At 42.0% G+C, this 26318-nt stretch overlaps 1 protein-coding gene across 2 annotated transcripts; it reads right to left on the bottom strand.

Annotated features, from left to right (window-relative positions):
• Window position 1: 1 nt before the first annotated feature.
• LOC138602022 (endoplasmic reticulum metallopeptidase 1) lies at window positions 2-25608 on the bottom strand. 2 transcript variants are annotated; one of them, XM_069673383.1, is made up of 15 exons: window positions 25315-25608; window positions 23037-23341; window positions 20025-20152; window positions 19794-19899; window positions 18475-18621; window positions 18281-18373; window positions 16147-16359; window positions 15335-15555; window positions 11876-12050; window positions 11038-11228; window positions 10717-10869; window positions 10397-10599; window positions 10171-10286; window positions 9516-9679; window positions 2-8072 (listed from the first exon to the last, which is right to left on the bottom strand). In XM_069673383.1, the coding sequence occupies exons 1-15, from the start codon at window positions 25587-25589 to the stop codon at window positions 7896-7898; spliced, it is 2667 nt and encodes an 888-aa protein (XP_069529484.1). In that variant the 5' UTR covers window positions 25590-25608; the 3' UTR covers window positions 2-7895. The 2 variants fall into 2 exon arrangements, with proteins under 2 accessions (XP_069529484.1, XP_069529483.1); XM_069673382.1 differs by having other exon boundaries at window positions 10397-10869.
• Window positions 25609-26318: the final 710 nt, after the last annotated feature.

The following is a 26318-nucleotide window of genomic DNA, read 5'->3' as shown; positions in this document are numbered from 1 at the left end:
GTTAATTAAAGTAATAAGCATTTTAATTTCTGTACAAGTGCTAATTAATTCAAGCCTTTTTGCATAATGTAAAATCTTCCCGTCCATTAAATAGATGGATACCCTGTAACCAGATTAATCCCAACCAAACAGTCATATCATCACTTAATCCCAACGGACAGACAAATATGCATTTTAAAAAAAGCAAAAACAGCAGTTCAAAAAAAGGAGAAATTAAACTATTACAGTTAGAGTGTCAAATCATCACAATAAAGAACAAACTAATCAGTCTTGTTTAAAAATAAAAAACATCTTAATTTAACTTTCAGGACAAAAACTGAACAGTTAAGAGAAAGAGGCAGAGGTGGAAAGTCGACATGAACGAACTAACGAACAGTAACGGTTTGAACATTAAAAAAAACATCTTTCAACAACAGGCATTAAGACATTTCAACTTGTATCCCAGAACGTGTGTGTTTCTGAAGCTGATACGAGCCTTTGTGTGAGTCAGTTAGATTTTATCATTCAGGTGACAACGTGAAGCTACGTCAACGTGTGAGTGTACGGTGAAAAACCGAAACACGCTGCAGCGCTTGATCAGCCTCTCAATCTAAATTAACACTTACACATTAGATTCTGTCTCAATGTGTTACTTTAAATTCACTTTATCCCAGGAGCAGTGTGTTTGTAATCTATGTTAAACTCTCTTGCAGTGGTCGGTGTACGCTGCAGTCTAACAGTAGGAGCACCAGCGGCGACATCTCCCTGCTCCGTCCCACATTTACAGCAGTTCGTCCTGTACGGAAGCCCGTAGCGGACATGCATCCATACATTTTATTTACTCCGTTTTGTCGTGATAAACAGTAATTTCTGGTTTTCTCGCGATCTCGACTGATCTACCACGAGATAACAACACGGCTTCACTGTCACGTCAGATGATCATAACTCGTATCCCCAGAGTTGTAAAATAAGGAAGCCCTTAGCGGACATGCATCCATACATTTGATTTAATCAGAGTTATTTCTGGTCGTTTTCTTGTGATCTTAACTCATTTTTCTTGTCATCTTGGGATAACGAAGCTGGTTTTCTCGTGATAACGAGTTATTTTCAGTTGTTTTCTCGTGATCTCTGGAAATAAAAGTCCCCATCCCCATTATAACGGATTAATTTATCTCATTATCTCGAGATAACAAAGCTTGTGTCGAGATCTCGAGGAAAACAACTAGGAATAACTTGTTATCACAGGAAAACTAAGTAAATATAGTGTATGCATGCATGTCCGCTAATGGCTTCTGTAGTTAAAGCACAAAAGAAACATAGAAACAAGCTTAACTTAGCTGATTAGTGTGGGCAATGGCAGCATGGCATGTTATAGTCTGTTATATTACAGTGACCAGTCTGTTGTTTTGTTTTCCAGTCCCCGTTATCACGAGAAAACGGGAAAAATAAGTTGCGATCTCGAGAAAACGTCCACAAATTACTCGTTATCACGGGAAAACGGAGTAAATAATATGTATGGATGCATGTCCGCTAAGGGCTTCCGTAGCTTTTATAATAAACATACTGTTGTAATTAATTGGCTGTCATTGAATCTCATTTAATTTTTGAACTCTAAATAAAGTGGTCAGACTTCTCCCACAACTTGAAATGATTAGTTACAAACTCTGAAGGGCGGTCAGAAACATCTCCATGCTTTCCTCCAGCTTCTCACAGAAATCAAAACCCTTTGCCACTTTACATTGTTAGAAAAATATCCTTTACATTTGTTAATAAAGCTTTTTCTGTCATAGACACTCTGCACATCAAGTACTTGATCCTTTTCTGTCACTTAGAGCAGGCTGTTTTCAGGGTCTCACCATTAGATGTTAAATCAAAAGGACAACAAATAAAAGACATTTCAGACACTCTGCTCACTTTTCGCTGCCCACAGTAAAATAAAAAACCCACTTTGTGAACAGATAAGCACATTTACGGTTCAGATTTCCAAGCACGTCTGAGTCAGCCAGACAGAAATGCACATCAGCTCCTGCTCCCATCAATAACGTCTACCCACAGATGCATAAAAAAAAAACAACGTAAAAACAATGCAAAGTGAAACCTCAGAGAGCGAGTGAAGTGATCCTGCTGACTGATCACAGTGCAGGGCACACCTGTCCGGCTGTGCAGAGCGAGGAAGAAACAGTCGGATCACTTAGTGTTTCTGTTGCTGCCGAGGTTCAGGTTGACGACATCACTAACAGCAGCAGAGTTAATGCAGCAGCATCTGTTTAAAAGGACCGTACCGGTGTTTTCAGCACATTAAACCAACCATGTGTTTCTCCAGCAGGCGGCTTTTGGTTTCTGTTGACACCTGAAAGAGTTCATCACAGTGAGCAGTGCGCCTGCTTTCACTGTCCTCAAAGCTACAGGGGAGTTTTATCATCTGGCATAAATGGCTACAAAAAACACAGGTATGGTCCTTTAAGGTGAACAAAAAAAAAACCTTGACAGGAAGTAAAGAATTACTACATTGTTTATCAACAATTTCACAAGTCAATTCAATTTTACTTCTTTCCATCACATTTAAAGTCCTGCGAGCAGATTTTTTAGGGGGACTAAGCCTTTGACAAAATAAAATCTCAGCTCAAAGCTGCTCTGGAGCTTTTAAGTGTATCACACCATCTTCCTCAGCTGATGGAGTACTTGAGGGATTTGGCCTCGAAAGGCTTAAAAGTTCAATCTTACTGTACATTTTTAATCTGAACGTGTGAGGTCACATGGACAAGGAGTCAGGAAATCTCCAGAAAAGCTGCAGATTGGACTTTGTGGTGAGATTGTTTCGTAACGTATAGCTCATTAACTCGTTGCTTAATAGCATAATGTGACTGTATTAGTCATTATAAAGCTTTTCTTAAAGCCCTTTTGGTGCATGACCACATTCTACAACTACTAAAAGTATTCACTCAATAACCTCCTAGTTACTGCTACTACTGATATTAAACGGGGAGTATCATGCTAATTTCAAGATTCATATTTCACTCTGTGATACCTGTGGAGTAGCTTAGCATAATTTACAGTTTAAAAACTCATCATGTTTCTCACTCTGGTGCTCTGTGCAGGCCCTCATACAGCCGTCAGCTCTGTCCCTTTAAGAAACTCCGCCCCTACAAGCCCACTTTCTTCTCTTCTGCGAAACCTGTCTGAAACCTGGCGTTCACATCAGCCTGCAGACTGAGCTGAGAAGCCTGGGGATTACTCCAACATACTTTTACCTACAGATTTGAAACTTCACCCACGTTTAGTCTGGCATCCAACATTGTAACATTATGTCTTATAATGTGAAACAGCATAATACCCCCTCTTTAAGGTCCTGTGAGGAGTTTTTCGCTGGTTATGAAAGAGACTGAAATTTATTCTGATGACTCTATATGACAAAAGCAAACCAGCCCATCAGTGACAAGATTGATTATTTCTATATAGTTATTTTTAATGCCTGAAACTGCTGGCGGGGGGTAGGTGTCAGACTAAGTAATTTTGCGCCTTTGTTTGTATTTTCCAGGGCTAAAATTTAAAGTGAGTGATACATATGACTTTTAAAGGTATAATAAGTAGGATTTTCCCAGAAAAAAAAAATAGACTTTTACACATAATATGATCTAAATCATGATTTATGGGCGAGAGGTGAGTGTGGGAGTGGTTCAAATTATCAACTGGGGCCCAGTCAGAGCGGTGAACATGGCAAAACAGAGATGCATAGTTGGCCTTCTTTCTGTTGGACAGGTAGGTGCCTCAAACCGAGTAAGACGAGCTAACCGGCGGTTAGCATGCTAGCGCAAAGGTAACCGGTGGTTATCATGCAAGTGTTACAGTAACTGGCGGTTAGCATGCTAGCGCAAAGGTAACCGTGATGCTGTCGGTGTTAGCTCGGCGGGGTGGGCGTGTTCTCGCACGAGAGAGTGAGCGTCTGTTGACGAAGAGGGGCCAAGTTTGAATGTGTTGTTGACAAAATGCAAGGACAAATCCTACTTATGATACCTTTAAAGGATGAGATTTTTTGTTAAAAATCACCACTGATGCATGTATAGGACAAAATCAGCACAGAGATAAGAGGTACGGCTTTGTCCACAGGGGGCGCCAAAATCAACACAAACTGAAAGTTCCTCACAGGAGCTTTAAGTAAGTCAGTTGTTGCACAGGAATTACCACCTTAAATAGCCCTTAAGGATGACGTCATATTAAGACTTGAAATCATGAGCAAATAACTTTTCTCTGATGAGCGGCTAAGTAGTTGTAGAATATATTCACGAGGAATAAGGCATGAATAAGTACTTTATAATGACTAATAAAATGCCTGCTAATAAGAATGTAGTTAATAGTGCTTGTGTGTACCCTCCTATAAATCTATCATCAGGCTTATTTGGCCAGTTTTGTAACTTAAAATCAGCTGTGACTCCGTCTGTTGTGTCACTTTGTGTATAAAAGAATACAAGTCGGACAATCCGTTTTCCCCACGTGCTGTTTAAAGGCTGCGATGCATTATACCCTCAAACGTTCAAACAGACGACGTTTCACACACATAAAAACTCTGTACAGTGCAGCACCTGATAGCTTTTAAGACCACTGAGACGTTTTGTGTCCACGACAGTAAACATGTTGTGCGTCTTTGGAAGCTAAACGTTAAGGCCTCCTTCATGTCAGCGTTTCTTATGATGCGTGAGGCCACACAGGACGACATGGAGCACGGCTGTAACACAGAGTGGACTAAAGGCGTTTTTGCTCAGTTGATCTTCAGAGTGAAAGTAATCTTCCAAATCTTTATGACCTGATATCACCTGTGAGTAAATAAAGGGGGAGTTTAACTGCTCACAAGCGACTGCGTGAGCTTTGCTGAGTGTGGGACTGAAGACAGGGACGGGACGCTCATTCTTAATGTTTTCATAATACAGCATTGTGATTCAACTTTTTAAAGACTACAACGACAGCCTGATAAATCTATTAACCTCCACTTTGATAGCAGGAAGCAGAGGTAGCCCACAGACAGACAGGATGAGGAAGCTCTACGACCAATCAAATAATCTCTCTCTCTCTCTCTTACAGGTTTAAATCTTTCCAACGGTAACATTCACGAGAGCATTAGTAAATCTTGATGTCGGGCACAAGTTTTGATCACTGGGGAGGTAGTGGTGACACTGGAGGAGTCGGAAGTGCTCAGAAACGGAAACAACCTCTAAACACACTTTTCCCAGGTTGAATTTCTCTGCCACTTTTCACATGAACAAACTCTATAAGCGTCGTCCATAAGAGCTAGCTTTAGGACGACAAGTCGTAGGAAGTGACGTGTCTTTCTCTGAGGTCGATTATGTAAGGTAGGATTGTGGTTGTGATGCTCGGGCTCTAGACAAAAAGATGCAGCTCCACATGAGGGAAGTGAAATGTGAGAAATATAAACCGTCCGCAGCAGCACCAATTAGAATCAGCTTTAAAAGAGGAAGACGGAGTGGCATGCAGCTCCTCACTGGGTTGGTAATTAGCTGCATGTTTCTCAGCGTCCATTAGCACGGTCGGCTAACTCACAGGCTCCATTTACACATATAGAATTACATCGTTACATCCCAGTGTGTGCACGGAGGAGATTAGTTATGGACAGAATTTCATTTTACCTTAAACTTTCTGTATATTACTAGGTGTATTAAACATATGGAAGTATGTTATAAGTGTTATTTCTTTGACAGAATTATTCAACTAGAAAATGTATGTTTACATTTAGTTGTATTATTTAGTATTTGTTCGCACAATTCCTGCTTAAACGTGATTTTAGTGATTCAGTTGTCTGAATATGCATCAAGGACTAAATAACTTGAAGTTTCTTTTAGCTGCAACTAACAACTATCAGTTCATTTTCACACATTTTCTTGAATAATCGTTAATTTAATGTCATAAAGTAGTGAGAACTGCTTATCTGAGTTTCCAAGGATGTCTTTAGATGTATTGTTCAGACGGACCAACAATCTGAACGGGATCTGGAGCAAGCAGATCTCTTAAAAATTAACATCCATCCATTATCTGTACCGCTTATCCTGTTCAGGGTCGCAGGGGGGGGCTGGAGCCTGTCACAGCTGTCATTGGACGGGAGCTGATTGGCAGTCAATCACAGGGCTGACACACAGAGACAGACACGCTCACATTCACACCTACGGGCAATTTTAGAGTCACCAATGAACCTAATTTTGGACTGTGGGAGGAAGCCAGAGTACCCGTAGGGAACCAACGCATGCACAGGGAGAACATGCAAACTCCACACAGAAAGGCCGACTACATCCGAACCGGGATTCGAACGAGGAACCTTCTAGCTGTGAGGCGACAGCGCTAAACACTGCACCACCGTGCAGCCCCACTTTTGTTACACTTATTTGTTTTACTTATTATTTGTTTGCTCAATTTCATGCTAAAATGTGATTTTAGTGATTCGGTTTTTTAGGGCTGTAAATAAAAATCATCGATCAGTTTACAAATAATTTTCTTTAAAAAATCACTTATTTAATGTCAATAAGTAGTGAAAACCACTTATCTGATTAATCAAGGATTAGGGAACTGGAGCTGCAGATTTCATAAAAATCACTTGAATACAAAACGTTATAATTTTTACAGTTTAACAGTGGCTTTTTTTGTTTTTCAGATGAAATATAAATGGCCAATTAGTCCTTCTACTAATCGTCTACTTTCTTTCACTGATAACATTGATTGGTGCTGCTGGAGACGGTCTGTAGCACTAAGCAAAGTGTTTGAACAAGTGAAAATACGATTACAGTAACAGTAAGTGTTGTAATGAATACTCCCATGTGACACAGAACGAGCTGATTGAAACTGATGCTGCTTATTAGCGTGGAGCTGCAATGCTGGTCACCTTTAAGGCCGAGGGAATAATCTTAAATCAACGGACAAACCTCGTTTCCCTGTGAGATTTGCTCTCATCCTCATCAAGCCCAAAATTCAAACGATACATTTCACCTCATAAAAAGACCCTCAGGAACGCTGCTCTTCTTAAAAGGACACGATGACGTTTCGATCGTGTCTGCTTTCATTTAACAGGCACAGATTTCTGCAGCTGCACGCCAGATTCTCTGACATTTAAAGCAGATTGTTGGCATTCCTCACTGAAGCACAGGGGTTCGACTCGCTGCAAATCAGTGGTGTCAGTAAGGAATGATAACGCGCTGTTTCACAGTTAAATGATTAGTTAATTTAAAAAATCTATAAGCGCGTAACATGAACTAGTGTGGTGATGAAAAGCGACTTTCAGAGTGGCAAACTTTCCAGTTTAAGTTGGAAAAAAGGGGGCAAAGAAAAGCTGTTTTTTCTGCTTCCACCACAGATCCATCTGTACGTTACTACGCCTACAGAGCAGATAGGGGTGGGGTTATTTCTGCAGAGGAAGCCAAAGACACATGGACTTTTGAGAATGAATCTGCTGACACAGAGTGAGCCGGGGAGGTAGCCATGCGACCCATTTCATTCAGGAAGAGTGTTAGCGTGAGAGACAGGACAGGAGGAAGTGAGCGAGGAGCGGGAGAGAGATGAAGTGAGGAAAGCAAAGGCACGGCAGATTAAGTAAAAAACAAAAACTCCTTCTTTTCACTAACCCAGGAGTGAGCACGAGGCTCGTGGCGCCCGGAGAGTCGGACGGTGACTTTTTTCAGTCCGTAGGCCGTGTGATCAGCTTACCTCTGGCGTGTCTTCCTGCTTTGTTAGCTACTAAGCCTACTGACACAGTGATGGGGGTCTCTCAGGCAGGCTGGGAGGGAGCGTGAGTGTGTGTGAGAGAGTGTGTTTGTGTCAGAGTGAAAAGGCAGCAGGGCTTGTCCTCCTTGTAAATCTGTCCGTCTCTGGGCCCCCTGCAGCCCCTCGGCTCTTCTCGGGCGTCGTCCTCTGCGACGTCCTCAGTATCGGTACATGTCGTAGGTACTGACCCAAGACGAGGGAAAAGTCCACGTGGGAAACCTGCGGAGGATTTCCTCCAGCTGAGCAGTCCTCTGGTCTTGTCCAAAGAAATAGTGTGAGGAAATGGCGACGGAGATCATCCCTTCTGGGCCTGACGGGTCCGGGTCCCTGGGTGGCTGACGGGGCGAGAAAAAGACAATGGCTGTCAGCACAGAGAGGAAGGGAAACACACCAGCAGTTTTTATGCTCTAAGAAAAATCACCTTGTCTTTAGCTTGAGTTTGCTGCATGTTTCAGCTAACGCAGTGCATTTCAAAAGACTCTCTAAAAAGGTCATTGAGTTTGTCTCAACCCAAGCATTTCTTAATGCAATTCAAACTATTCTAATCTCTTAAACTGGAGTTTAAAGGTTTTCACGTGACGGCGACACGGTCCGACTAATCTGCTGCAGAGTTCAGTGAGCGAGGCCCGGAGGTGAAGTTTGGCACAAATGTAGAAATGTGGGGAATGAAAAGAATGACATTAAAAAAACCTGGCCTGGATACTGCGATGGATTTCGGCCGCCAAAGGTGCACCTGGGTCTGATGATTTATATAATATTGTGGGCAGGGAAAAACATTCTTACAGAAAAAACATTCTTACAGAAAGAATTTGCCATATACAGAAATATGCTTATATGTATGGAAGCCTATTTCTGCCAGTAAAAAAAAAAGTGAAAAGCCTTGATATAAAAAAAAAATGTTAAGTCATATTTATGAGATAAAAAGTCTTAATTATGAGATAAAAAGTCAAAGTTATGAGATAAAAAGTCAAAATTATGAAATAAAAAGTCAAAGTTATGAGATAAAAAGTCAAAGTTATAAGATAAAAAGGCAAAATAATGAGAAAAAAAGTCAAAGTTATGAAATAAAAAGTCAAAGTTATGAAATAAAAAGTCAATATTATGAAATAAAAAGTCAAAGTTATGAAATAAAAAGTCAATATTATGAGATGCTCACATGCACATACAAACAAAGTTATGAATTAACAATTACAGGATTTTTTTTTAAATCAAGGCAGGAAATGGGCTTCCATACATATAAGCATATTTCGGTACATGGCAAATTCTTCTTGTAGGAATGTTTTTCCCTGCCCACAATATTACATAAACTGTACACTTTTTTTGTTTAACACTGATGGGCTTCCATATATATGCCCTTCCATTGTCTGTATCCATAATATGAAGTGAGAGTAAGGAGACAGTTAGCTTAGCTTAGGATGAAGACTGGAACAGGTGTAAACAGCTACCTTTGCATTGTACAAAGGTATAAAATCCACCTCATAGCACCTCTAATGCTCAATCTAAGTTAGTGAATATTAAGTGAGTTTTTCCCTTAAGGTGTACTATTGTTTGAAATCCACATGATGTAATACATCTGCACAACTGACTGATTAAAAAAACCTTCACTTTTTCCATTACAGCTTTTTCTTCAAAACCAAAACTGATGCTTTCCAAGATTTCTTCCTCTCCCCAAAAACAGAGGGCAGTTTGAATAACTCACACAAAACAAACACGCAACAGAGCAGAGATATGAAATAAGCGCATAAAGTGCAGAATAGGTCTTCAGCTGCGAGAGGTACCTGTATTTCGAACCAGAAGATCCACGTTGGGGCATCAAGGCCGTGGGAATAGAAGACAAAATATTCTCCGCTCAGGTCGAACTGGGGCGTCCCGTCCCCGAATGACCAGGTGGAGAGGCTGGCTCCTCGGTGAGGCATCAGGTACAGAGACATGTGGCTGGGGCCTGCACGGGACAGGAGAGGGGGGGCATAAGCGTGCATGTTAACAAGGGTTTTTAAATTTCATATTTCACTCTGTGATACCTGTGGAGTAGCTTAGCATAATTTACAGTAAACAAAACTCCTCATTTTTCTCACACTGGTGCTCTGTGCAGGCCCTCATACAGCCTCTGCCTGAAACAGCTCTGTCCCTTTAAGAAACCCCGCCCCTACAGCTCTCTGAAGCCTGCTGAGGCTGCACTTTGTGATGTCACAAAGTGCAGCGTGTAGAAAAAACTGTGTGAAACCTGGCGTTCACATGAGCCTGCAGACTGAGCTAAGAAGCCTGGGGATTACTCCAACATACTTTTACCTACAGATTTGAAACTTCACCCACGTTTAGTCTGGACATCCAACATTGTAACATTATATATATGTCTTATAATGTGAAACAACATAATACCCCCTCTTTAACTTTGAGCCAACATGAACTTGATCATGAACTTGAGCTCCTGACCTTTCGCGCTGAAGGTCATCTTGACCGTCCCCCAGCTGGTCTCCTCTTTAGACAGCAGGCTGAACTCCACCGGAGAGCTGGGGGACACTTCTGGAGCAGGAAGGTACCAGTTCTTTCTGCAAATACACCAGAACACTTAAAGTGAGGTATTACACAGAAAGACATCAAGCAATGAAAGCAAATCATATGAAGACAATGCTTTTAGTTCTGAGGTCGTGTTACTGACTTGCTGAGGAACTTCACAGGCAGGAACCAGGGGTAACCACAGAAGGGGCGGTCCTCTCGACAGTGCGTGCGAACGCTGTCGTTGATCTCCGGGACGTGGGGTGTGATGTGCTGTATGGCTGTGTAGTCAAAACTGTTGATCCACAGGCCAGAGTCTCTGCTCTCCACCTCGCCCTGGAGATTGTGGAAGGTGCGCGTCGTGTGCTGCAGGAGGGGGGTGGATAAAAACAAACAATTAACTTCCAAAGTTGGAAAGACAAATGTCCGAGTGAGACTTGGAATATATGGATCTATATGTCTGCGTGTGATGTGACTTTGAACCTGCAGGAAGACTCGTTTTGGCCGGGGGCTGTCTGGACTGCCTGAGTAAGGAAAGAGGAGGCCACTGCACACCAACAGAAACATGAAGATGAAGACAGAGCCCAGGCCAGCCAGGATCCACTTGGTGCTTCGTGCCAAGTAGATAAAATGCAGCTGAGAGGGACACAAAAATATTGCATGATACTGGAGTCGAAGAACAAAGCAGACTGCAGTATACTAAAACTAAAACTGTTTGGTCATGTGTATTCTGTCCTGCACACTGTTACAAGAGATTTCAAGGTGATTCAGCTCCTTTGTTGTATAAAATATCAGACTACTCACAAAAAAGGAAGAGAGGAAGATGGTTGCCAGGGTGACCAAGGTGGCCAGCACCACCTCGGGAGGTATTTCTGTGCCGCTTCGACCCATGATGGGTGTGAAAATCTCAAACACCACCCAGATGAGGAACATGAAGTGGACATACGGCAGCGCCAGGCCCAGCAGGTAGAGCACACTGTACTTCACTGACGCTCCTGCAGAAAGAGAGAGAGGCGACTGTTTGTTACATGAACCAGCTGAGGGTCGACTACTACTACGATACATAAGGTCCTATTATCTGTTCGTCTTCCTGCTGTGTCTGTACGTCTCATTTCATTTATCTCTCTCTATCCCTTTTGCTCGCGGCAGATGTTTGTTCAACCATAAGTCCTGCTCGAGGTTTCTGTCTGTGTTATAAGGACGTTTTTCCTTGCCACTGTTCTTGTTGGTGGATTAATGTGGTTAATGTCTAATACAGGGGGTTGAACTTTGCACACACTAAAAGTCACGGGAATGGTAAAAAGAACACGACAAAAGTAAAAGTGTGTCTATGTTTACATTTCTGCAAACCTGTTTGGCCGTGATTCTCTGATTGTCTGTTTTGGAAAGACACGGATCCCATGACTTTGCAACAGGAAAGGGGCTTTCTGAAGTTGTTAAACAATGAGACAAGCTTTCCCTTCCTTCTGTAGTTGTACCTAATGCTCTTAAAGATACTTCTTACTCTGACTATCTCTTGGCTCTAGCTTTACCTCACCTCTCACCCAATGAGAGCTGGGATAGGCTCCACCCCGCCTGCAACCCTGAACAGGATAAGCTGTATAGATAACGGATGGATGGACGTTGAGGTTGCATGTCTTACCTCTATGTTTAAACTCGTTGGCCAGCAGCAGCCTGGTGGCCAGGGGGAAGGCCACCATCAGCATGGGCACGTAGGCTGAACACAGGCCCTGCTGGGTGAGCCACACCAGGCTGCAGCACCACAGCAATATGCTCACGTCAAAGAAGAGGTCCCCCAGCTCCACCAGTCGGACACCCTGCACAGGAGGCGCACAAAATGCATGATAAAATCAGAGAGATTCATGGGATACTTTTTCCCACCATCTGTATATTATGTTGGAAATCAGGTGGTGTGCAGTTGAAGGAAAAACTACAACTTTTCATTCGTAGCTTTTATCACCACAATATAGACAAAATAATATTATTTAATAACCCAAAAGTCAGAGTGCCAATCTAATAAAACGTAACCTAATAAAGACAAACAGAGCTGTTCTTGTGTTCCTCATCTGCACTCAAGTCTTCATTACAAGTATCTGTACATATCAAACTATGTGGGATTAAAATCTGTTGACATACAGGAATGTTTTGTGTGTGTGGCGACCACTCCTCACACATCAGCCTTTTGAACACATGTGAGGAATAACAGTTGAGGCTGTTTTACAGACGACTCATATGAAGCCACTCACGACTTGTTTTGGATCACTGCAAATAATACAATCACTAACTTGTGACTGTTTAAGTGGGTAATAACTGAACAGGAACAATGAACTGATAAAATGACTTTGGACTTCCCAGTTCCTACAAAAAGGGGACTTTTCACCATGGGCGTTTTTGTATCCTGAAACTCGAACAATAAACTGCGAAAGAACAAGAAACCAGTGTAAACTATTTGGAACGAAGCTCGACTTCTGCAGGGAGCATTCACTAACCTTATTCTACCGTGCTAAATGTAGCGAGCTGGATACTCCAGGATGTACGAGCAAACAAGGCAGTGCTGTTTGAGTTAAGAGAACATCATGATCACATCGCCTTTGGGTTGAGCTATTAGTTAACCAGATGTTACATAGAAAACCCCTTTAGCAAATTGTCCCACATCACTGCCATGCAAATAAATCCACAGTGTCTAAAGGGAGCTCCACAGAGATCATTGTCTATAACTCAAGCCTCTGCATGTTCAGTTTCAGTCAAAGAGGTGAAGGTTTTGGTGTCACATGATTCAGAGAGATTCTTGTTAAGGCAGAAGAGTGAGTCGTAAACAGGTGGTGCTCGTACCCCAGGGGATACTCGGGAAGTAGAATAAGCAGATTGCTGAAACATGAAAGCAATGGTTTTAAACAGCTCGCTAAAAATGGTGAATATATGGTTGGAACATATGTACAGCTTTTGCAAATTATAGTGGTAGGAGTATGAACCCAAATTTTACCAAACCTACCGAAACATTGACAATTTAACTGAATGAAAAAGAACCCAACATCCATCATTTATATTTGAAAAGCGTCCATTTAAAATAAATTCATATGAGCAGATTTTGGGGCATCGGTTTAGCTCTGCAGTTAAATCGCACATCCCATGTGCAGAGCCTGAGGCCCCGGGGTTCAACTCCCACCCACAGCCCTTTGCTGCATGTCGTCCCCTTTCTCTCTTCCCCCGTTTCCAACACTACCCACTGTCCTCTCTCTATCTATGTAGCCTAAAAGGCCAAAAAAAGAGCAGATTTGGGACATATGTGATGGCTCTGATTAAGCAGTATTTAAATAACATAGATTGTATAAAATAAAAGCCACTTAAAGGCGCTGAACTAAAACTATCAAGGCCTGTTATTTTATAGAAGTTTGCAAAGTTTAATGCAGGTATTATTTAGAGACAGACCGATATGTTTTTTTCAGGGCCGATACCGATACCGATTATTAGTAGTCAAAGAGGCCGATAACCGATATTTGGAGCCGATATTCATTTGCAGCAAAAGTGAAAATATTGGAGTCAAAATTTTGAATAAAACAAACTCCAACACTTAACTTTGTTTAAATGCCTTTAAGCATATGTTTATTTTAACAAACAAAAAGCGCGGGGAGTTCCCAGGGTCAGCAGCATCTCTTATAAAGTTAACTGAAAATTTTAATAAATAAATAAATAACTTCCTGAAGTTTTATAAAGTAAATAAAACAAAGTTAAATAAAATTAGCAAAGAAATGAACTTTTTCTCCTCTCCGCCGTGTGTGTGAGCACGCTGCACGCACAGCTTTCACTGCTGATTGGCTGTTACCTGTGCCATGGCTCTGCGTGTAACCAATCAGTGCTGTGGGTGGGACAATGCTGGAGACAGAGTAGTGACTGCAGACAGAGAGGCGTGGCAGCATCAGAGCCAAAATAACACAGTTTTAAACTGATCTCTTATCGGCCGTCGGATAAAAAAATTCAAAAAAAAAAAAAAAAAAAGGCCGATGCCGATATGCGTAAAATGCCTAATATATCGGCCTGGCCGATAATCGGTCTATCCCTAGTATTATTCATGTTATCTACTTTAAGGTCTAATCATTTCTGTCTGCTCTGCTAAAAGAAACCTTCCACTATTTATCTAGACTCTTTTGTAAGTACATTTTAAAAATGAGGCCAAAGACATATTCTGCGCTTCCAACAGAGATTCTGTTTCATTAGAGATGAAGCCTTCTGCGGTCTTAGAGAAAGATTAGTCTGTGTCCTTCCTGGAAAACGGCCATGAAAAGCTTCAATTCATAAAGTGGTAAGCTCCGGATGAAATTACTCTCTCTGTAATGGATTCAATCTCGAATAGAAGCTTGTATATGTTAAATGTCAGACTTACAATACGTCAGCTGAGCGGTAACTAGCTGCTGCTAGAATGTACAGAATGTGCGGTTGATCTGAAAGTGTTACAAAGGGCCTCCCGCAGTGATGCTAACATTTGATAGCAGAAAAGGCGCGAGGTACTTCCTCCTGAACTGATCATCAAAAACCAGAGTGATAAAAGGTCAACTAAGTAAATAATGCTTTGGTAGACAGATGACTGCTGTGGCACCTCTACGGTTTTATAATCACACACACACAAAGAGCTACTGTTCTGTTATCACCATGAGGAAGAGGAACTGTCTGGCTTTCAATTCTCTGCACTTTAGCCTGATTAAATCATCATCAGATATCAGGCTATAGTAAATCGTTTGACTAGATTTTTTTCATACTTAAACTAAATCTATGTTATGTCCAGAAGAAACAGGAACAAGATGTATCTTCAAAGATATTAATCTGAGTCAGGCTGGTCTACATTCTTTCAGTTTCAGCAGAACAAATATTTATACACTCACCTTTGACCGTCATTTTCTCATTAAACTTTGCACTACAGCTATATTTCAGGAGGAAGTGACATCTTCTAAAGTGGTGCATTATGGCGCTTGTACTCAAGATTCAGATTCAGCTTAGGATAAAAACCGGAGACAGCAGCACCTTTAGAGTAAAGTAGATTTTGTTGCTTTTTTGATATTTTCCAAACTTTACCTTAAAAAAATCCCAACATAAAAACTCTACTTACGCCGAAGTACAAGTTCTTGGCCAGCGTGTGAACGAGGACCATCTTGCCTGTGGCAGCAGTCCCGTACAGGCAGATGGAGGCGTAGAAGTGGTTGTACCAAAACATGGAGCGGCCCAGCAGCGTGATGAGAAGAGCTACTATCAGCACGGACAGCAGGGTGACGAACCAGCTCAGGACTGCTACGCCTGTGGCAACGGCCAGGTCTCGGACATAGCGACCACCTGAAAGACACACAAAACGGCTCAGATCTTCAAGAGAAAAATTAAGTTTAAGAATTTGAAAATTTTCATCTGCAGTGTTTAAGTATGACAGTACAAGTTAAGAAAGTACAGCAATGCTTTGTGATCCTGGACGTGTTTTTTTTGGTTGTTTTGGTCTAGTTTATGTTAAGCCATCGCTTTAAATGTACTTATTTCTGGTGTGATCACCTCCAAAAGATGCAGCAAATTTTCCAACGTAACTAAATATACAAGTGTCACCCAGAAATCTGAAAATTTTCAATACTTTTAAAACCAAGCATATGTCATTTATGTACAGAATAAACGGGCCCAATATTGAGCCCTGAGGAACTCCACAGTTAATACCAGTGCTTGTTCATGTATGTACACCTATCTTTACAAACTGTTGCCTGTGTTAAATAGCTGCTCAACCAATTGAGAACAGCTCTTGTTACCTAACTTATTTATTGAGTTATATATCGTGCAAACATTTGAATTTGATTGTTCCAAGTTATACTTTTGGTAAGAAAAACAACACATGAGCTACAAAGAGAAAAAGCACACATTACATACGTACATCCATTGATTACTTACCCCCATTGCCAGGCAGGGAGGCCTTCTTGGCCAGATAAAGGAAAGTGGCTGTGGCTACCATGTAGTTGAGGATGGTGCCGACACGGGCCGGATAGGCCACCACAACTACCCCTAACAGGTCGAAAAACACCATGTTGCCGTGCCGATATTCAGAGGAATCAGCCAGCGTCTCTGACATTAGCAGGTATCTCAGGACTGCCAGGATGTTGTCACCTGCAAACAGGAAGTAGGTTCAAAGGTGAAATGTAGCACGGTAAAGCTCTTTTGTATATAACTTAAGGAGAGGCAAAATTAAACCAGGACCGTGGGAGAAAATATGAATTCATGAAAATAGCTCTTTTGCGGTTTCTTAGTTTGTGCCATTTCTATGGCTTGTCTCACAGTCAGAGGAAGGAAATGGTGAGTATTACTGAATATGAAAGTGATCACTTCTCAACCATATGACCCCTTTGGTCATCCTCCATAGAGCTGACACATCACATGCAGCAGTTTATTGATGACTCAGTAAAACCCCATGACCAGCAGGGACATGCTGCAATGATGAAATGGCCTTTGTCTTTCCTGCACAGGCACCCAGACAGCAATAAATTCATGCATATGATTAGTATGCAAACCATATAACACCTACTAGTGTGTGAAAGTACATTAAGACTTATGATAACACATATGGATGACAATTCTTGCTCTAAATAAAGGGCTTCATTATCTCACACATACAGCACTGTACTCTCCCACACACGCTACTACACTCTCTTACACATGCATTTTTCTCCTACTCCTTCATACACCACTGCTCTCTTATGCTCTCATCATAAATGTTCACATGATAAGAGAGAGACACACAATCCTTTACACCTAATCTACAGAGTGTGTGAAGGTGTATTAGAGAGTATGATCATGTGGTGTGTGTGTGTGTGTGAGCAAAAATGATTCATGTCTAAAGCGCTAGTGTGCATGAAAGAGTACGCTGGTGTGTGTGATTTATGACCCTAACGGCCTCTCATAGTTATGCAACAGTTTGAACACGAGTACTCAGGGCAGGTAGAGGAGTATGCATGAAATAAGCTACTATCATGATGTTGAATGTCAATGAGAAATGTGGCTACGCGAAGGTTCAGTAAGGGGTCGCTGTGTTGGCTGCTGCTGCCCGAGGCCGAGTTTCTTTTATCTGTGCAGCTCTGTGTGCCGCTGCCTGCATGTCTGCACAGTTTAACAGCGCACACACAAACACACAGACGGGACAAAGCTCCATTGTTCTTCCGCCTGGTGGGCTCTCTGCGGCCTAAAAGTGTAAACAACCAAGTGTAGAACATCTACTTGTTCAAGAAGGGGTTTTCTTTTCTGAATCTCACTGTCAAAATCAGCTGTTGTTTTATTCCAGGGTAATATTTATGCCAGTTAACAAAAGGGGGTCTACTTTAGGGCAAAGCTAGAACCTTTCCTCTAATTCATTCAAGGCAGAGCTGTGGGGCATTAGCTTGAAAAGATGTGGGTTAAGCCAAAAAGCTGCTTCGTTCATCACAAGCTTCAATAGAGCTACTAGTGTATCTTCCTCTTCAACTGCCCCCGTGCTGCATCTGCTCACCACTGTACAAAAAACGGTTCATCTCCACGGACTAAAAATACCGTCCACCTCTCGCTGTAATCTCACTTTCTCTCTCTAATAATTCATGCCTTTCACTGTGAGTTACTGTACACAGATGTAGAGGAGGGAGATTTCCAGTAGCTGCTGAGGGAGGGAGGAAAGATGCCAACTGTCTCGTGTTTTTTTTTTTTTTACTGCTGACTGCCTGGATTCTCCGCTAAGTAAAGCAAAATAAATCAGCAACACAGATGCACGAGTTAAATGAGAGCGAGTGCAACAGTAAGAGTCTGTGGCTGCTATGTTTGCATGCATGCATTTCGTACTTCTCGGGGACATAATGAGATCAGCAGATTGCTGACCAGTCTGAAAGCAGAAATGGTCAGCGTGCGTTTTTGTCTGTGACACAAGTCTGCTGCTGCAGTGACTCTCTCTCCTTCAGAGATGAACACAGCGGCTGAAATGTGCGGATTATACTTGCTATGTAAGAAAAAGATCAAGATAACACCTCATTAGGTTTACAGATAGATACACGTGGGCGTTTTTGCGTACCAGCTCTCTGTATGGAGTCGGTCAGGATCCTGTCAGCAGTGTCGTACTTGGTGTGGTAGATAAAACCGTTTTCAATGAAAGCCAGATCGATGCCTGTAACAAATCAAACATACATACACACACAGTAAGGTGAAAACGGAATAAAAAGGAGGGTGAAAATAACATTAGTGTTTGTAAAAGTTGTTTTGTATTACCTGGGATGTTTCCAAAGTCCCTGTAGATGCGGAAATCTGTGTCAGAGGGGATGATGCCGCTTTGAAAGACCTCCTGTCCCACCACAGAGGCGAAGGGGTGTTTGGCTGCTTGAACGTAGGCTTGGACCAGCCACGGGTTCTCTGGACCTTTCAGGCAGCAGGAAAGATATTTTATTATTATCTCTGTTTCCAAGGTTTTGAAACTTAGAATAATCATGCGTAAAAGAGGGTATATCACACTCAGGTACATGTCAGCCTAAAGACCCAGCGGGTACTAGCGACTCTCAGTACCCGTCTATTAACACACTAATGACCTACGGAGGCTTATTTTTCTATCTCCGTCCACCAGTCAGTTTAGAACTGACGAAGCCTTTCGGATGAGAGGTGAAACGTCTTCAAGAACTTCAACCAAATCTAGTTGCCTTTTGGATTAAGCTTAGAATTACGATGACCTGGATAACTGAGAATCATCACAGACATCATCATTTTAGTGGTTTAAGCTTGTTTAATGTCTAGCACATATATGTTGTGCAGAGTAAGGTCCCGATCAGACAGAGCACGTTTTGCAGGCTGTAAAACTTCGTCTTTTCCCTTGAAGCCTAAGGTTAAAAAAAGAGCAGCTCTGCTGTTGTTAAGGCAACCACCGAATCATTAACTGCCATTAACCTACTGGTTATTTTGTAAACTTTGTAAACAGAGATCCATGTGGGTATATGAGACCCTCAGAAAGAGGAAAGATCACAGCGAGTACGAGGAGGACCGTTTCATCGTCGGGCCCCTGACCGAAGGCCCGCCTCTCTGTTCATCGGATGGGACAATGAGAAAAAACGGCAATTACGTCGGGCGCTTTTCTGCTTTGAGCTTTGACCTTTCAACTCCAGGCGCTCCGAGCATTTCCCCAAAAACGTGAGGCGCTCAGGAACCCAAAAGCAGCACGCAAAAAGCTTCCCTCTCATTGAAAACAACTACAAAAAAGCCGCCCCCAGCTGCTAAAACGCGCTCTGTTTGATCGGGACCTAAGTGCAAGTATAAAAGCTATGTAACCGGCATTTCAGGAACTTTATCAGGCGGCTGATAATCCATATAGATAACGAATAGTGGCGGCCTGCCAGAGGGCAACAAGGGCACTTACTGTTTAATATGAAACTAGACCTACACTCCACTTCTCTGCAAGAGCAACATCTGCATTTCACTATGCAAGCTTAGACAATTATAGGAGAGGGGACTATATGGTGGTGGGCTGCACACAGATATATATATACAAACAAACTGCTAACATGCACACAGGACCAATTTGTGAAACAGAAATAGTTATGTACCTGTCTGGAACACAACCTCTTTGCCCCCAACACCTGCAGCCTCCAAGTTAATAAAGGCTCGCACCTGCTTGGCCCACGGATGCTGGGTAATGAAACCGTGACTGGCCTGAGGCAGGGAGAAAAAAAGTGAGACAATGAGTGGTTCAGAAAAGCAGAAAAAGAGAAGTTGTGAAGACAGGCTGGTGTAACATCCAGAGTGTAAAAGATGCGTCCCTGTCACTTCTGCTTTACCTGCAGGATGTTCTCCTCCGCCCCATTAAAGAGGAAGACAACCCCATGGTGAAGAAGCGTAGACTGGTTGGCCAGAGAATGGAGGACTTCCAGCATCACTGCACAGCTCACTGCATCATCACTGGCACCTAAGACAAGGAAACAAGTTACTAAAAGCTTCAATGTAAGCTCCTACTTGTCTTTCACATTCACCACATTGTCCTGACCCAGTGGCTCAGTTTGAGGAACGTGCAGAAGTTTTAAACTCTGAAGTACGTCTTAATAACACAAAAACCCAGTTGGCTCTGTTTTCAAACATGCAAAGAATGCAAAAAGCAGCTTGGTTCCCACAAAAAGGAAGAGGTGGCAGGGGGAAGAAAAGAAAAGAGCATGTGAACAGGGCATGTGATGCGAAAGATTACAGACACTTTAGTGATGAGGAACACGGAAACAAAGAAAGAAGGGAGAAAAAAATGCCCAAAGATCAGAGAGCCAAAGTGAGACATCATGTGCTCCGGCTTTCTGGATTGAATGTGTTCATGAGGTGGGGGTGGGGGCTTGTTCTCTGTCTGTCAGGGTACCATTCATGCTTCTGTCGCTGCCACTTGTGTCAGCTACATATTAAACATTATCCCCTAAAAGACTTAGAAACCTGTATCAGACTTCTGCTGTTTTTTCCATTATTATTTTTTGCATGAAGTGTTTAGAATTCCAAGAAATCAAAGGCTCGGCAGGCGGCAGAGGACATGAAAACGTATGTGTACCTTCCTGGTGCGCACCTCTTAGATCAATTTCCTTTTGCCAGGGAAGCTGTGTGACCCCATGAGTGTGGAAGTGGAAAAATATGTCTGTCCAACAGGCTCTAGGTTGTGGAATAAAACTATGAAAATTCCTGATTTAAAACAAGACAAAAAAAGTCTGACGACATACCACAATAAGCTTCCTATCATCAACAAACACTTTTATAACTGTGCAGGCTGGGTATGATCTAATGATTGCTCGAAGCAGCTTCCGGTAAGTAGCGCTAAATGGCTGTTTGTGACAATTTATGAAAGCCTTTTGGTTCCAAACTGTCTGCTTTGGCTTTGCTTCAGCGGTCTAAACTTCCCGCAGTGTGATCCACATGACTACACTGGACAAAGTGAGACACAAATGAGCGTATTATCATAAAACACCGGAGGACTTGCAGGCTGTAAACCTGTGGCTTGGGGTCTGAAGCCACACAAGCAGCTCAGTCACAGTATCCACACGGCTGACATTTTTCTGTGATGTAATGTGAAGATGGGAAGTTCAAAGGCTTTTATAGTGTTGTACTGCTGTGTCTCAGGTTTGCAAACCATTTACAGTAAAGATACTGCTGACTAATGCTGACAGACATTAAAATAAAGCCATATTTTAAGGTAAAACAACATATTTGCTAACTTATTAGCCACTGGCAGCTATGCCAAAATTGGTTAAATGCTAATGTTAGCATACAACCAATTACTAGCTAACATTGCTGTCAGCTAGCGTACATTTCAGTTAGCTAGGAATGTATGCCTTTCCTATTTTGCTGTGTAATGTTAGCTAGGAAGTGGTTAAATGCTAACATTAGCTGTTGCAGTACAACCTTATAACAACATTTGAGCTACCCACCCTAAGAGAGATGTCAGAGGAAAATTGCCACCCTGTAAATATGGTGAGGTAAGACTGTAATGTGGGACACCAAAGCTAAAAGTTAAATGCTTATATCAGCATGCTAACAAGCTAACAATGACACAGCTATTATTGAGACTTAGCAGATATCATGCTAACCATTGACAGAAGAAAATAGTCAGAGGAAAATAGCCACTCTGTGAATATGGTGAGGTAAGACTGTACTGTAATGTAGGACACCAATGCTAAAAGCTAAATGCATACATCAGCATGTTAACAAGCTAACAATGACACAGCTACAATTGAGACTTAGCTGATATTCGATTAACCATATTCCCTATCTTGGTTTATGTTGTGCGCATGCTAACTTTTTCACATTAGCACTAAACACAAAGTACTACTAAGGCTTCTCAAAAGTTATTTTGAAGTTTTTAGGTACTTGTTCATAAAAATCAAAAGTATATAAATAGTATACAAATTTTGATCTGATGATGACGCTAGATCCTTTCAATAGTTGTTGAGATATCTAGTTTGGACCTTGCCATCTCTAAATCATTAGCATGGTGAAAACCATTGACTGTATAAAAAGATGGACGACATGACAGCTCTATGAAAGTGAAGTCAAAACATCTCTATCGCCCCCTGCTGACTGGCTGCGGTACAGGTCATAAAGCCCGCCTCCTCCATGTTAACACATGGGACATGAGTCAAACTATAAAATCAAAACACACGTCAAATACATTTCTGACATTATAGTTAGTTATTATCAAGGTGATTTACGTTCATTTTTCTGACAAGTTTATTTTCAAATAGTTATTTGATGCTGTAAAAAGGATGATTGACAGCTCTGTTGACAAATACGGCTCCTGCAGCCGATCAGTTCCGGATTAGCAGAGTAGAGGAGGAACGGCGAGAGGAGACGAAACTAAAACAATTACTACAGTCATTGAAGTTTCCATATCTGTGAACGTCTGCTTCAGACCAACACAAAGAAGATGTTCTGCTGTTAAACACGCCACATGCGGGATCCGTCCAGTGATTTAAGTGTGTGTTTTGGTTAGCGGGAGGAGCTACGGCGGCTCAACCCGGCTCCACCTATCACGGCGGGCTATTTTGGCTTCAATTTCGTACAATGAGAGCAGATGGAGATGTGTCGTCCATCTATACTGTCAGCGTGAACGTTTTAGAAGTACAAGAGGTGCTGTAACAGCAGATTTGGCCAAATTCAGGCAACAGATTGAATTGTTCAAATGAATATTCTGTTTCTGTAATTAAAAGACTGATAATTGCAGCCCTTCCCTTTCCAGTAAATCAAGTTCAGCACGGGTGGCAAAGGTGTGTGAACGTTCTCTGCGTGTACAAACTTCATGCTTAAACAATAAATGGACTTCTTCCTACCTGGACTGTTGGCCACTGTGTCGAAGTGACAGTTGGCCAGCATGAGATGCTGCGTCCCACCCTTAGGCTCCAGTCTGACAACAATGTTGGTGACGCGGTCGTAGAAGCTGGTAAAACCTCCCAGAAAGTCAATAGAGAAAGAGCCGGTGGGACGCTGCACGTCCACCGTGAGCTGATGGGGGCCCGCTGCCGTCTCATGGCGGATGTTTTCAATCTGTTTCAACAGGTAGTTCACCGTCAGGACTTCATTCTCCTGGCTGCCCACGGGACGAGGGCCGACGCTGGTGATCTGCTCCAAGTGCCGTCTAGATTGTGAGGTAAGAGTAAAACGAGAGACAGAGAATCACTGTGTGTGCTCACAGTTTATGGCTTACTTCTTATATTTGTCTTTTTACCCAAACACTGTTTGTTCACGTTACTTTTTTTACAAGTTAGCGATGAGCTACTGTTCAGGAGGATGTGACAGTTTTATAGGAGGCTCTGATAAGACAATATCCCATCCATTGTATAAACAGAACATCTGCTTTTATCCCGTCAGCAAGAGCTGAACCACTGCCCTGATTCAGTCAGGTTCGGGTACTTTGGCATGTTTCTCTATTGCTTTGACCTGATCTTCCTTGTCAAAACACTGACAGACTCCCCAGGAGCAGGAAACAGGAAATGAAGCAATGCAACCGATATATAAAAGAAGCAGATGCTGATGCTGTTCACTGCAGCTGTTCTACAAAGACCAGTGTTACCTCCACTGCCCACACCTGCAGGAGTGCTGCTGTGCTAGATGATGCTTGCAGCCACCAGAGAGTACACTTTAAAATATCTGTCATCTAACCATGGCGCCATGTGTTGGGGTCCAGCTGTTACATCATGGACCAAATAGAGCTAATGTTTTCCTTTATTTTTGCTCTGCAGCCCTCTGCTACATAACGTTGTATTGTGGTGACAAAGTGATACCAAATCACATCAAAGTGCTGCTTTCATTCACTTGCAGCCTCTGAGACACAGTTTTATCCTCCGGCTCATAATTCAAAGCTGGATTGGCAGGACATGCACTCATGAAAGCCACGATTGTGACCAAAGAAGCTCACAGCCCTAATCAGTTCAAATGCACCAAGCTCGACTCACTTAGAGAGCAACCGGCCAAATGATGGCAAATCCCATCGACCAGCACTTTGAAGAGCTCAACCGCAGCCCTGCGGATCATAATCCCCGTCTCTGCTTCTCTCTGATGAAAGCTATGGCACTGTCATCAGAAGAAAATGTAGCTTCTTTGAATGAAAGCTTGATTGTTTGTTTGTTTTTATATATATATTCATGTTTCATTGCTGAAATTGCGAAATTATGAAGAAATGTCTGCTCTGATGTCGTCCAATCGCTGGTTTGCTCCACAACATTACAATTAGGGATGCACATTATCAGCACGTTATCGGTGTCTGCAGATTACGCCTCTTCCGTCAAGCGCAAAGAAGGGCGCAAGATGTCTGAGGCATGGCAGTTTTTCAAAGTTTCTGAGACGGACAGCGAGGTCGCTGTTTGCAATGGTTGCTCAGCATCGGTCGTGCGAGGAGGGGCCAAATCTCAGTTTTATTTGAAAGAAAATGTTACATACAAATACATATAGCATTTTCTACATCACCTAAGTTTAAGTGGTTTTCTTATATTGCAAATTGTGAATGTGTACATTTTAAAAAGTACTGTATTATATTATATTGGATATCGGCAAAAAATCCAATATCGTGCATCACTACTTACAATGGTATAAACAAACAAAAAAAAGATATATTTTCAGTGCTTTGCTTGATATTCACTTAAACAACTGCCTAAGCATAGATGCAACCGTTTTGTTTAAATTGCGTCTTAAGTTAGTCTTAACAATTCTATTTTTATTAAAGTCCTCAATATCTAACTGTCCACTTATATGTCTGTTTCCTGTCTTTCTGTTGTGTGTTTATTTCTGTTTTTAATCCTGTTTCCTGCCCCTTCATTTGGATTTCTAATGTATTTCCTGTATAATGTTTTCCTGCTGCATGTAAGAAACCTCATAATGCCTTTGGGTCTGAAATATGACACGCAAATTGACTCCTTCAACCGTTACCCACCGTTGAAACACCTGTCTACCTTAAAGGTAAAGGTGGAGGTGGAGGTGAGCTGACACCCGGTAGTGGTTTCTAGGCGGGTCTGTTGCCAAACTAGAGGAAAGGTTAGCAATGGCTCAGCTCCTGCGAGACCGTTAGCAAACGTTTAAAGACAAAAAAGGTGAGTTTTGCAGCAACAAACTCACCTGGCTCTCACTGCGTTGAACTCGCCGGTCGGCTTTCCAATGACGAGCTGTTGTAACGACAAATGAACGAGTCCCCACAGCACCAAAATAAACACAGAGACCAGGGAAGCTGCCAGCCCTTCCCGCAGCAAGTAAATGTTCACTTCGGGTTTCCTCTTCGGGTCACCGCTGTAGCCGTTATTCCCGCAACGGTCCCGGGAACCGTCGTCATCTTGCGCTACATAGTTCTGTGTCCCGAAGGGTTTTATTCTCCGGACAGTGGTGTCGCTCTCCATTTTTGAGCCAGCGGTACATCAGCTGCAAGCGTCGCTCTCAGGCGTCGCTTTTTTTCTGGTCGACCGATGGACGGATCGCGCTGAGGGACAAACTTCAGTGAAGAGAGGGCGGGCGGACTAGGCGCTTGAAAAATGTAAAGCAGAGGTGGATAGCAATGTAACACATGTACATTACCGATCCCAAATGAGCACAAATATAAAACAGCTATCAAGTACGAAAAAAATTTGCTGTTCTTGTTGATTATTAAAATAAGTAATTCAACATTTAGGTAAATATGCGCTTCCTTGCCTAGAGTTAATGTAAATATAAATACCACCTGAATGTCAGTGTAATAAATGAGGGCTAGGTTCAATTTGTATCATACAGACATGAGTAGGATTTTTTAAAATTTAACTCTTCGCAGAAAAGCGAATGAGTTTATTTGCTAAACGTTGAACTATTCCTTTAACATGAACTCAATGAACCTCGTTGCAATACTCGCTACAATCAATCCTACATTTGTAAGACTTAAGACCAATGTATTAGATTCTCTAATAAAGTAAAAGAAGCAATATCATAATGAAAAAATAATCCATTACCAGCTACAATCAATCACAGTTACACCCAATTTGAGGTGTGTCAGAAAAATGTTCTAAAAAATATATCAAAAATAGAATAAAGGTAAGGCATATTATGATGTATATCATTAAATAAACTTACTTGTATGCAAAGAAAATGTCCCTTTCCGC

The sequence above is a fragment of the Semicossyphus pulcher genome, unplaced genomic scaffold, assembly GCF_022749685.1.
Source record: "Semicossyphus pulcher isolate SPU_LCO1_2020_fin unplaced genomic scaffold, fSemPul1.0.p SCAF_22, whole genome shotgun sequence".
In the NCBI taxonomy this organism is placed as follows: domain Eukaryota; kingdom Metazoa; phylum Chordata; class Actinopteri; order Labriformes; family Labridae; genus Semicossyphus; species Semicossyphus pulcher.
Note: the sequence above shows the minus strand (reverse complement) of the source record. Positions and strands in the feature narration are given on the sequence as shown.

What these genes read in the sequence shown, in the direction of transcription:
- LOC138602022 (XM_069673382.1), bottom strand. Translation starts at nt 25,589, where the DNA reads ATGGAGAGCGACACCACTGTCCGGAGAATAAAACCCTTCGGGACACAG. An exon ending in GGACTTTGGAAACATCCCAG is followed by an intron (nt 18,374 to 18,474) that starts GTAATACAAAAC and finishes GATTTGTTACAG; the next exon opens with GCATCGATCTGGCTTTCATT. An exon ending in GATGACCTTCAGCGCGAAAG is followed by an intron (nt 9,680 to 10,170) that starts GTCAGGAGCTCA and finishes TGTCCCGTGCAG; the next exon opens with GCCCCAGCCACATGTCTCTG.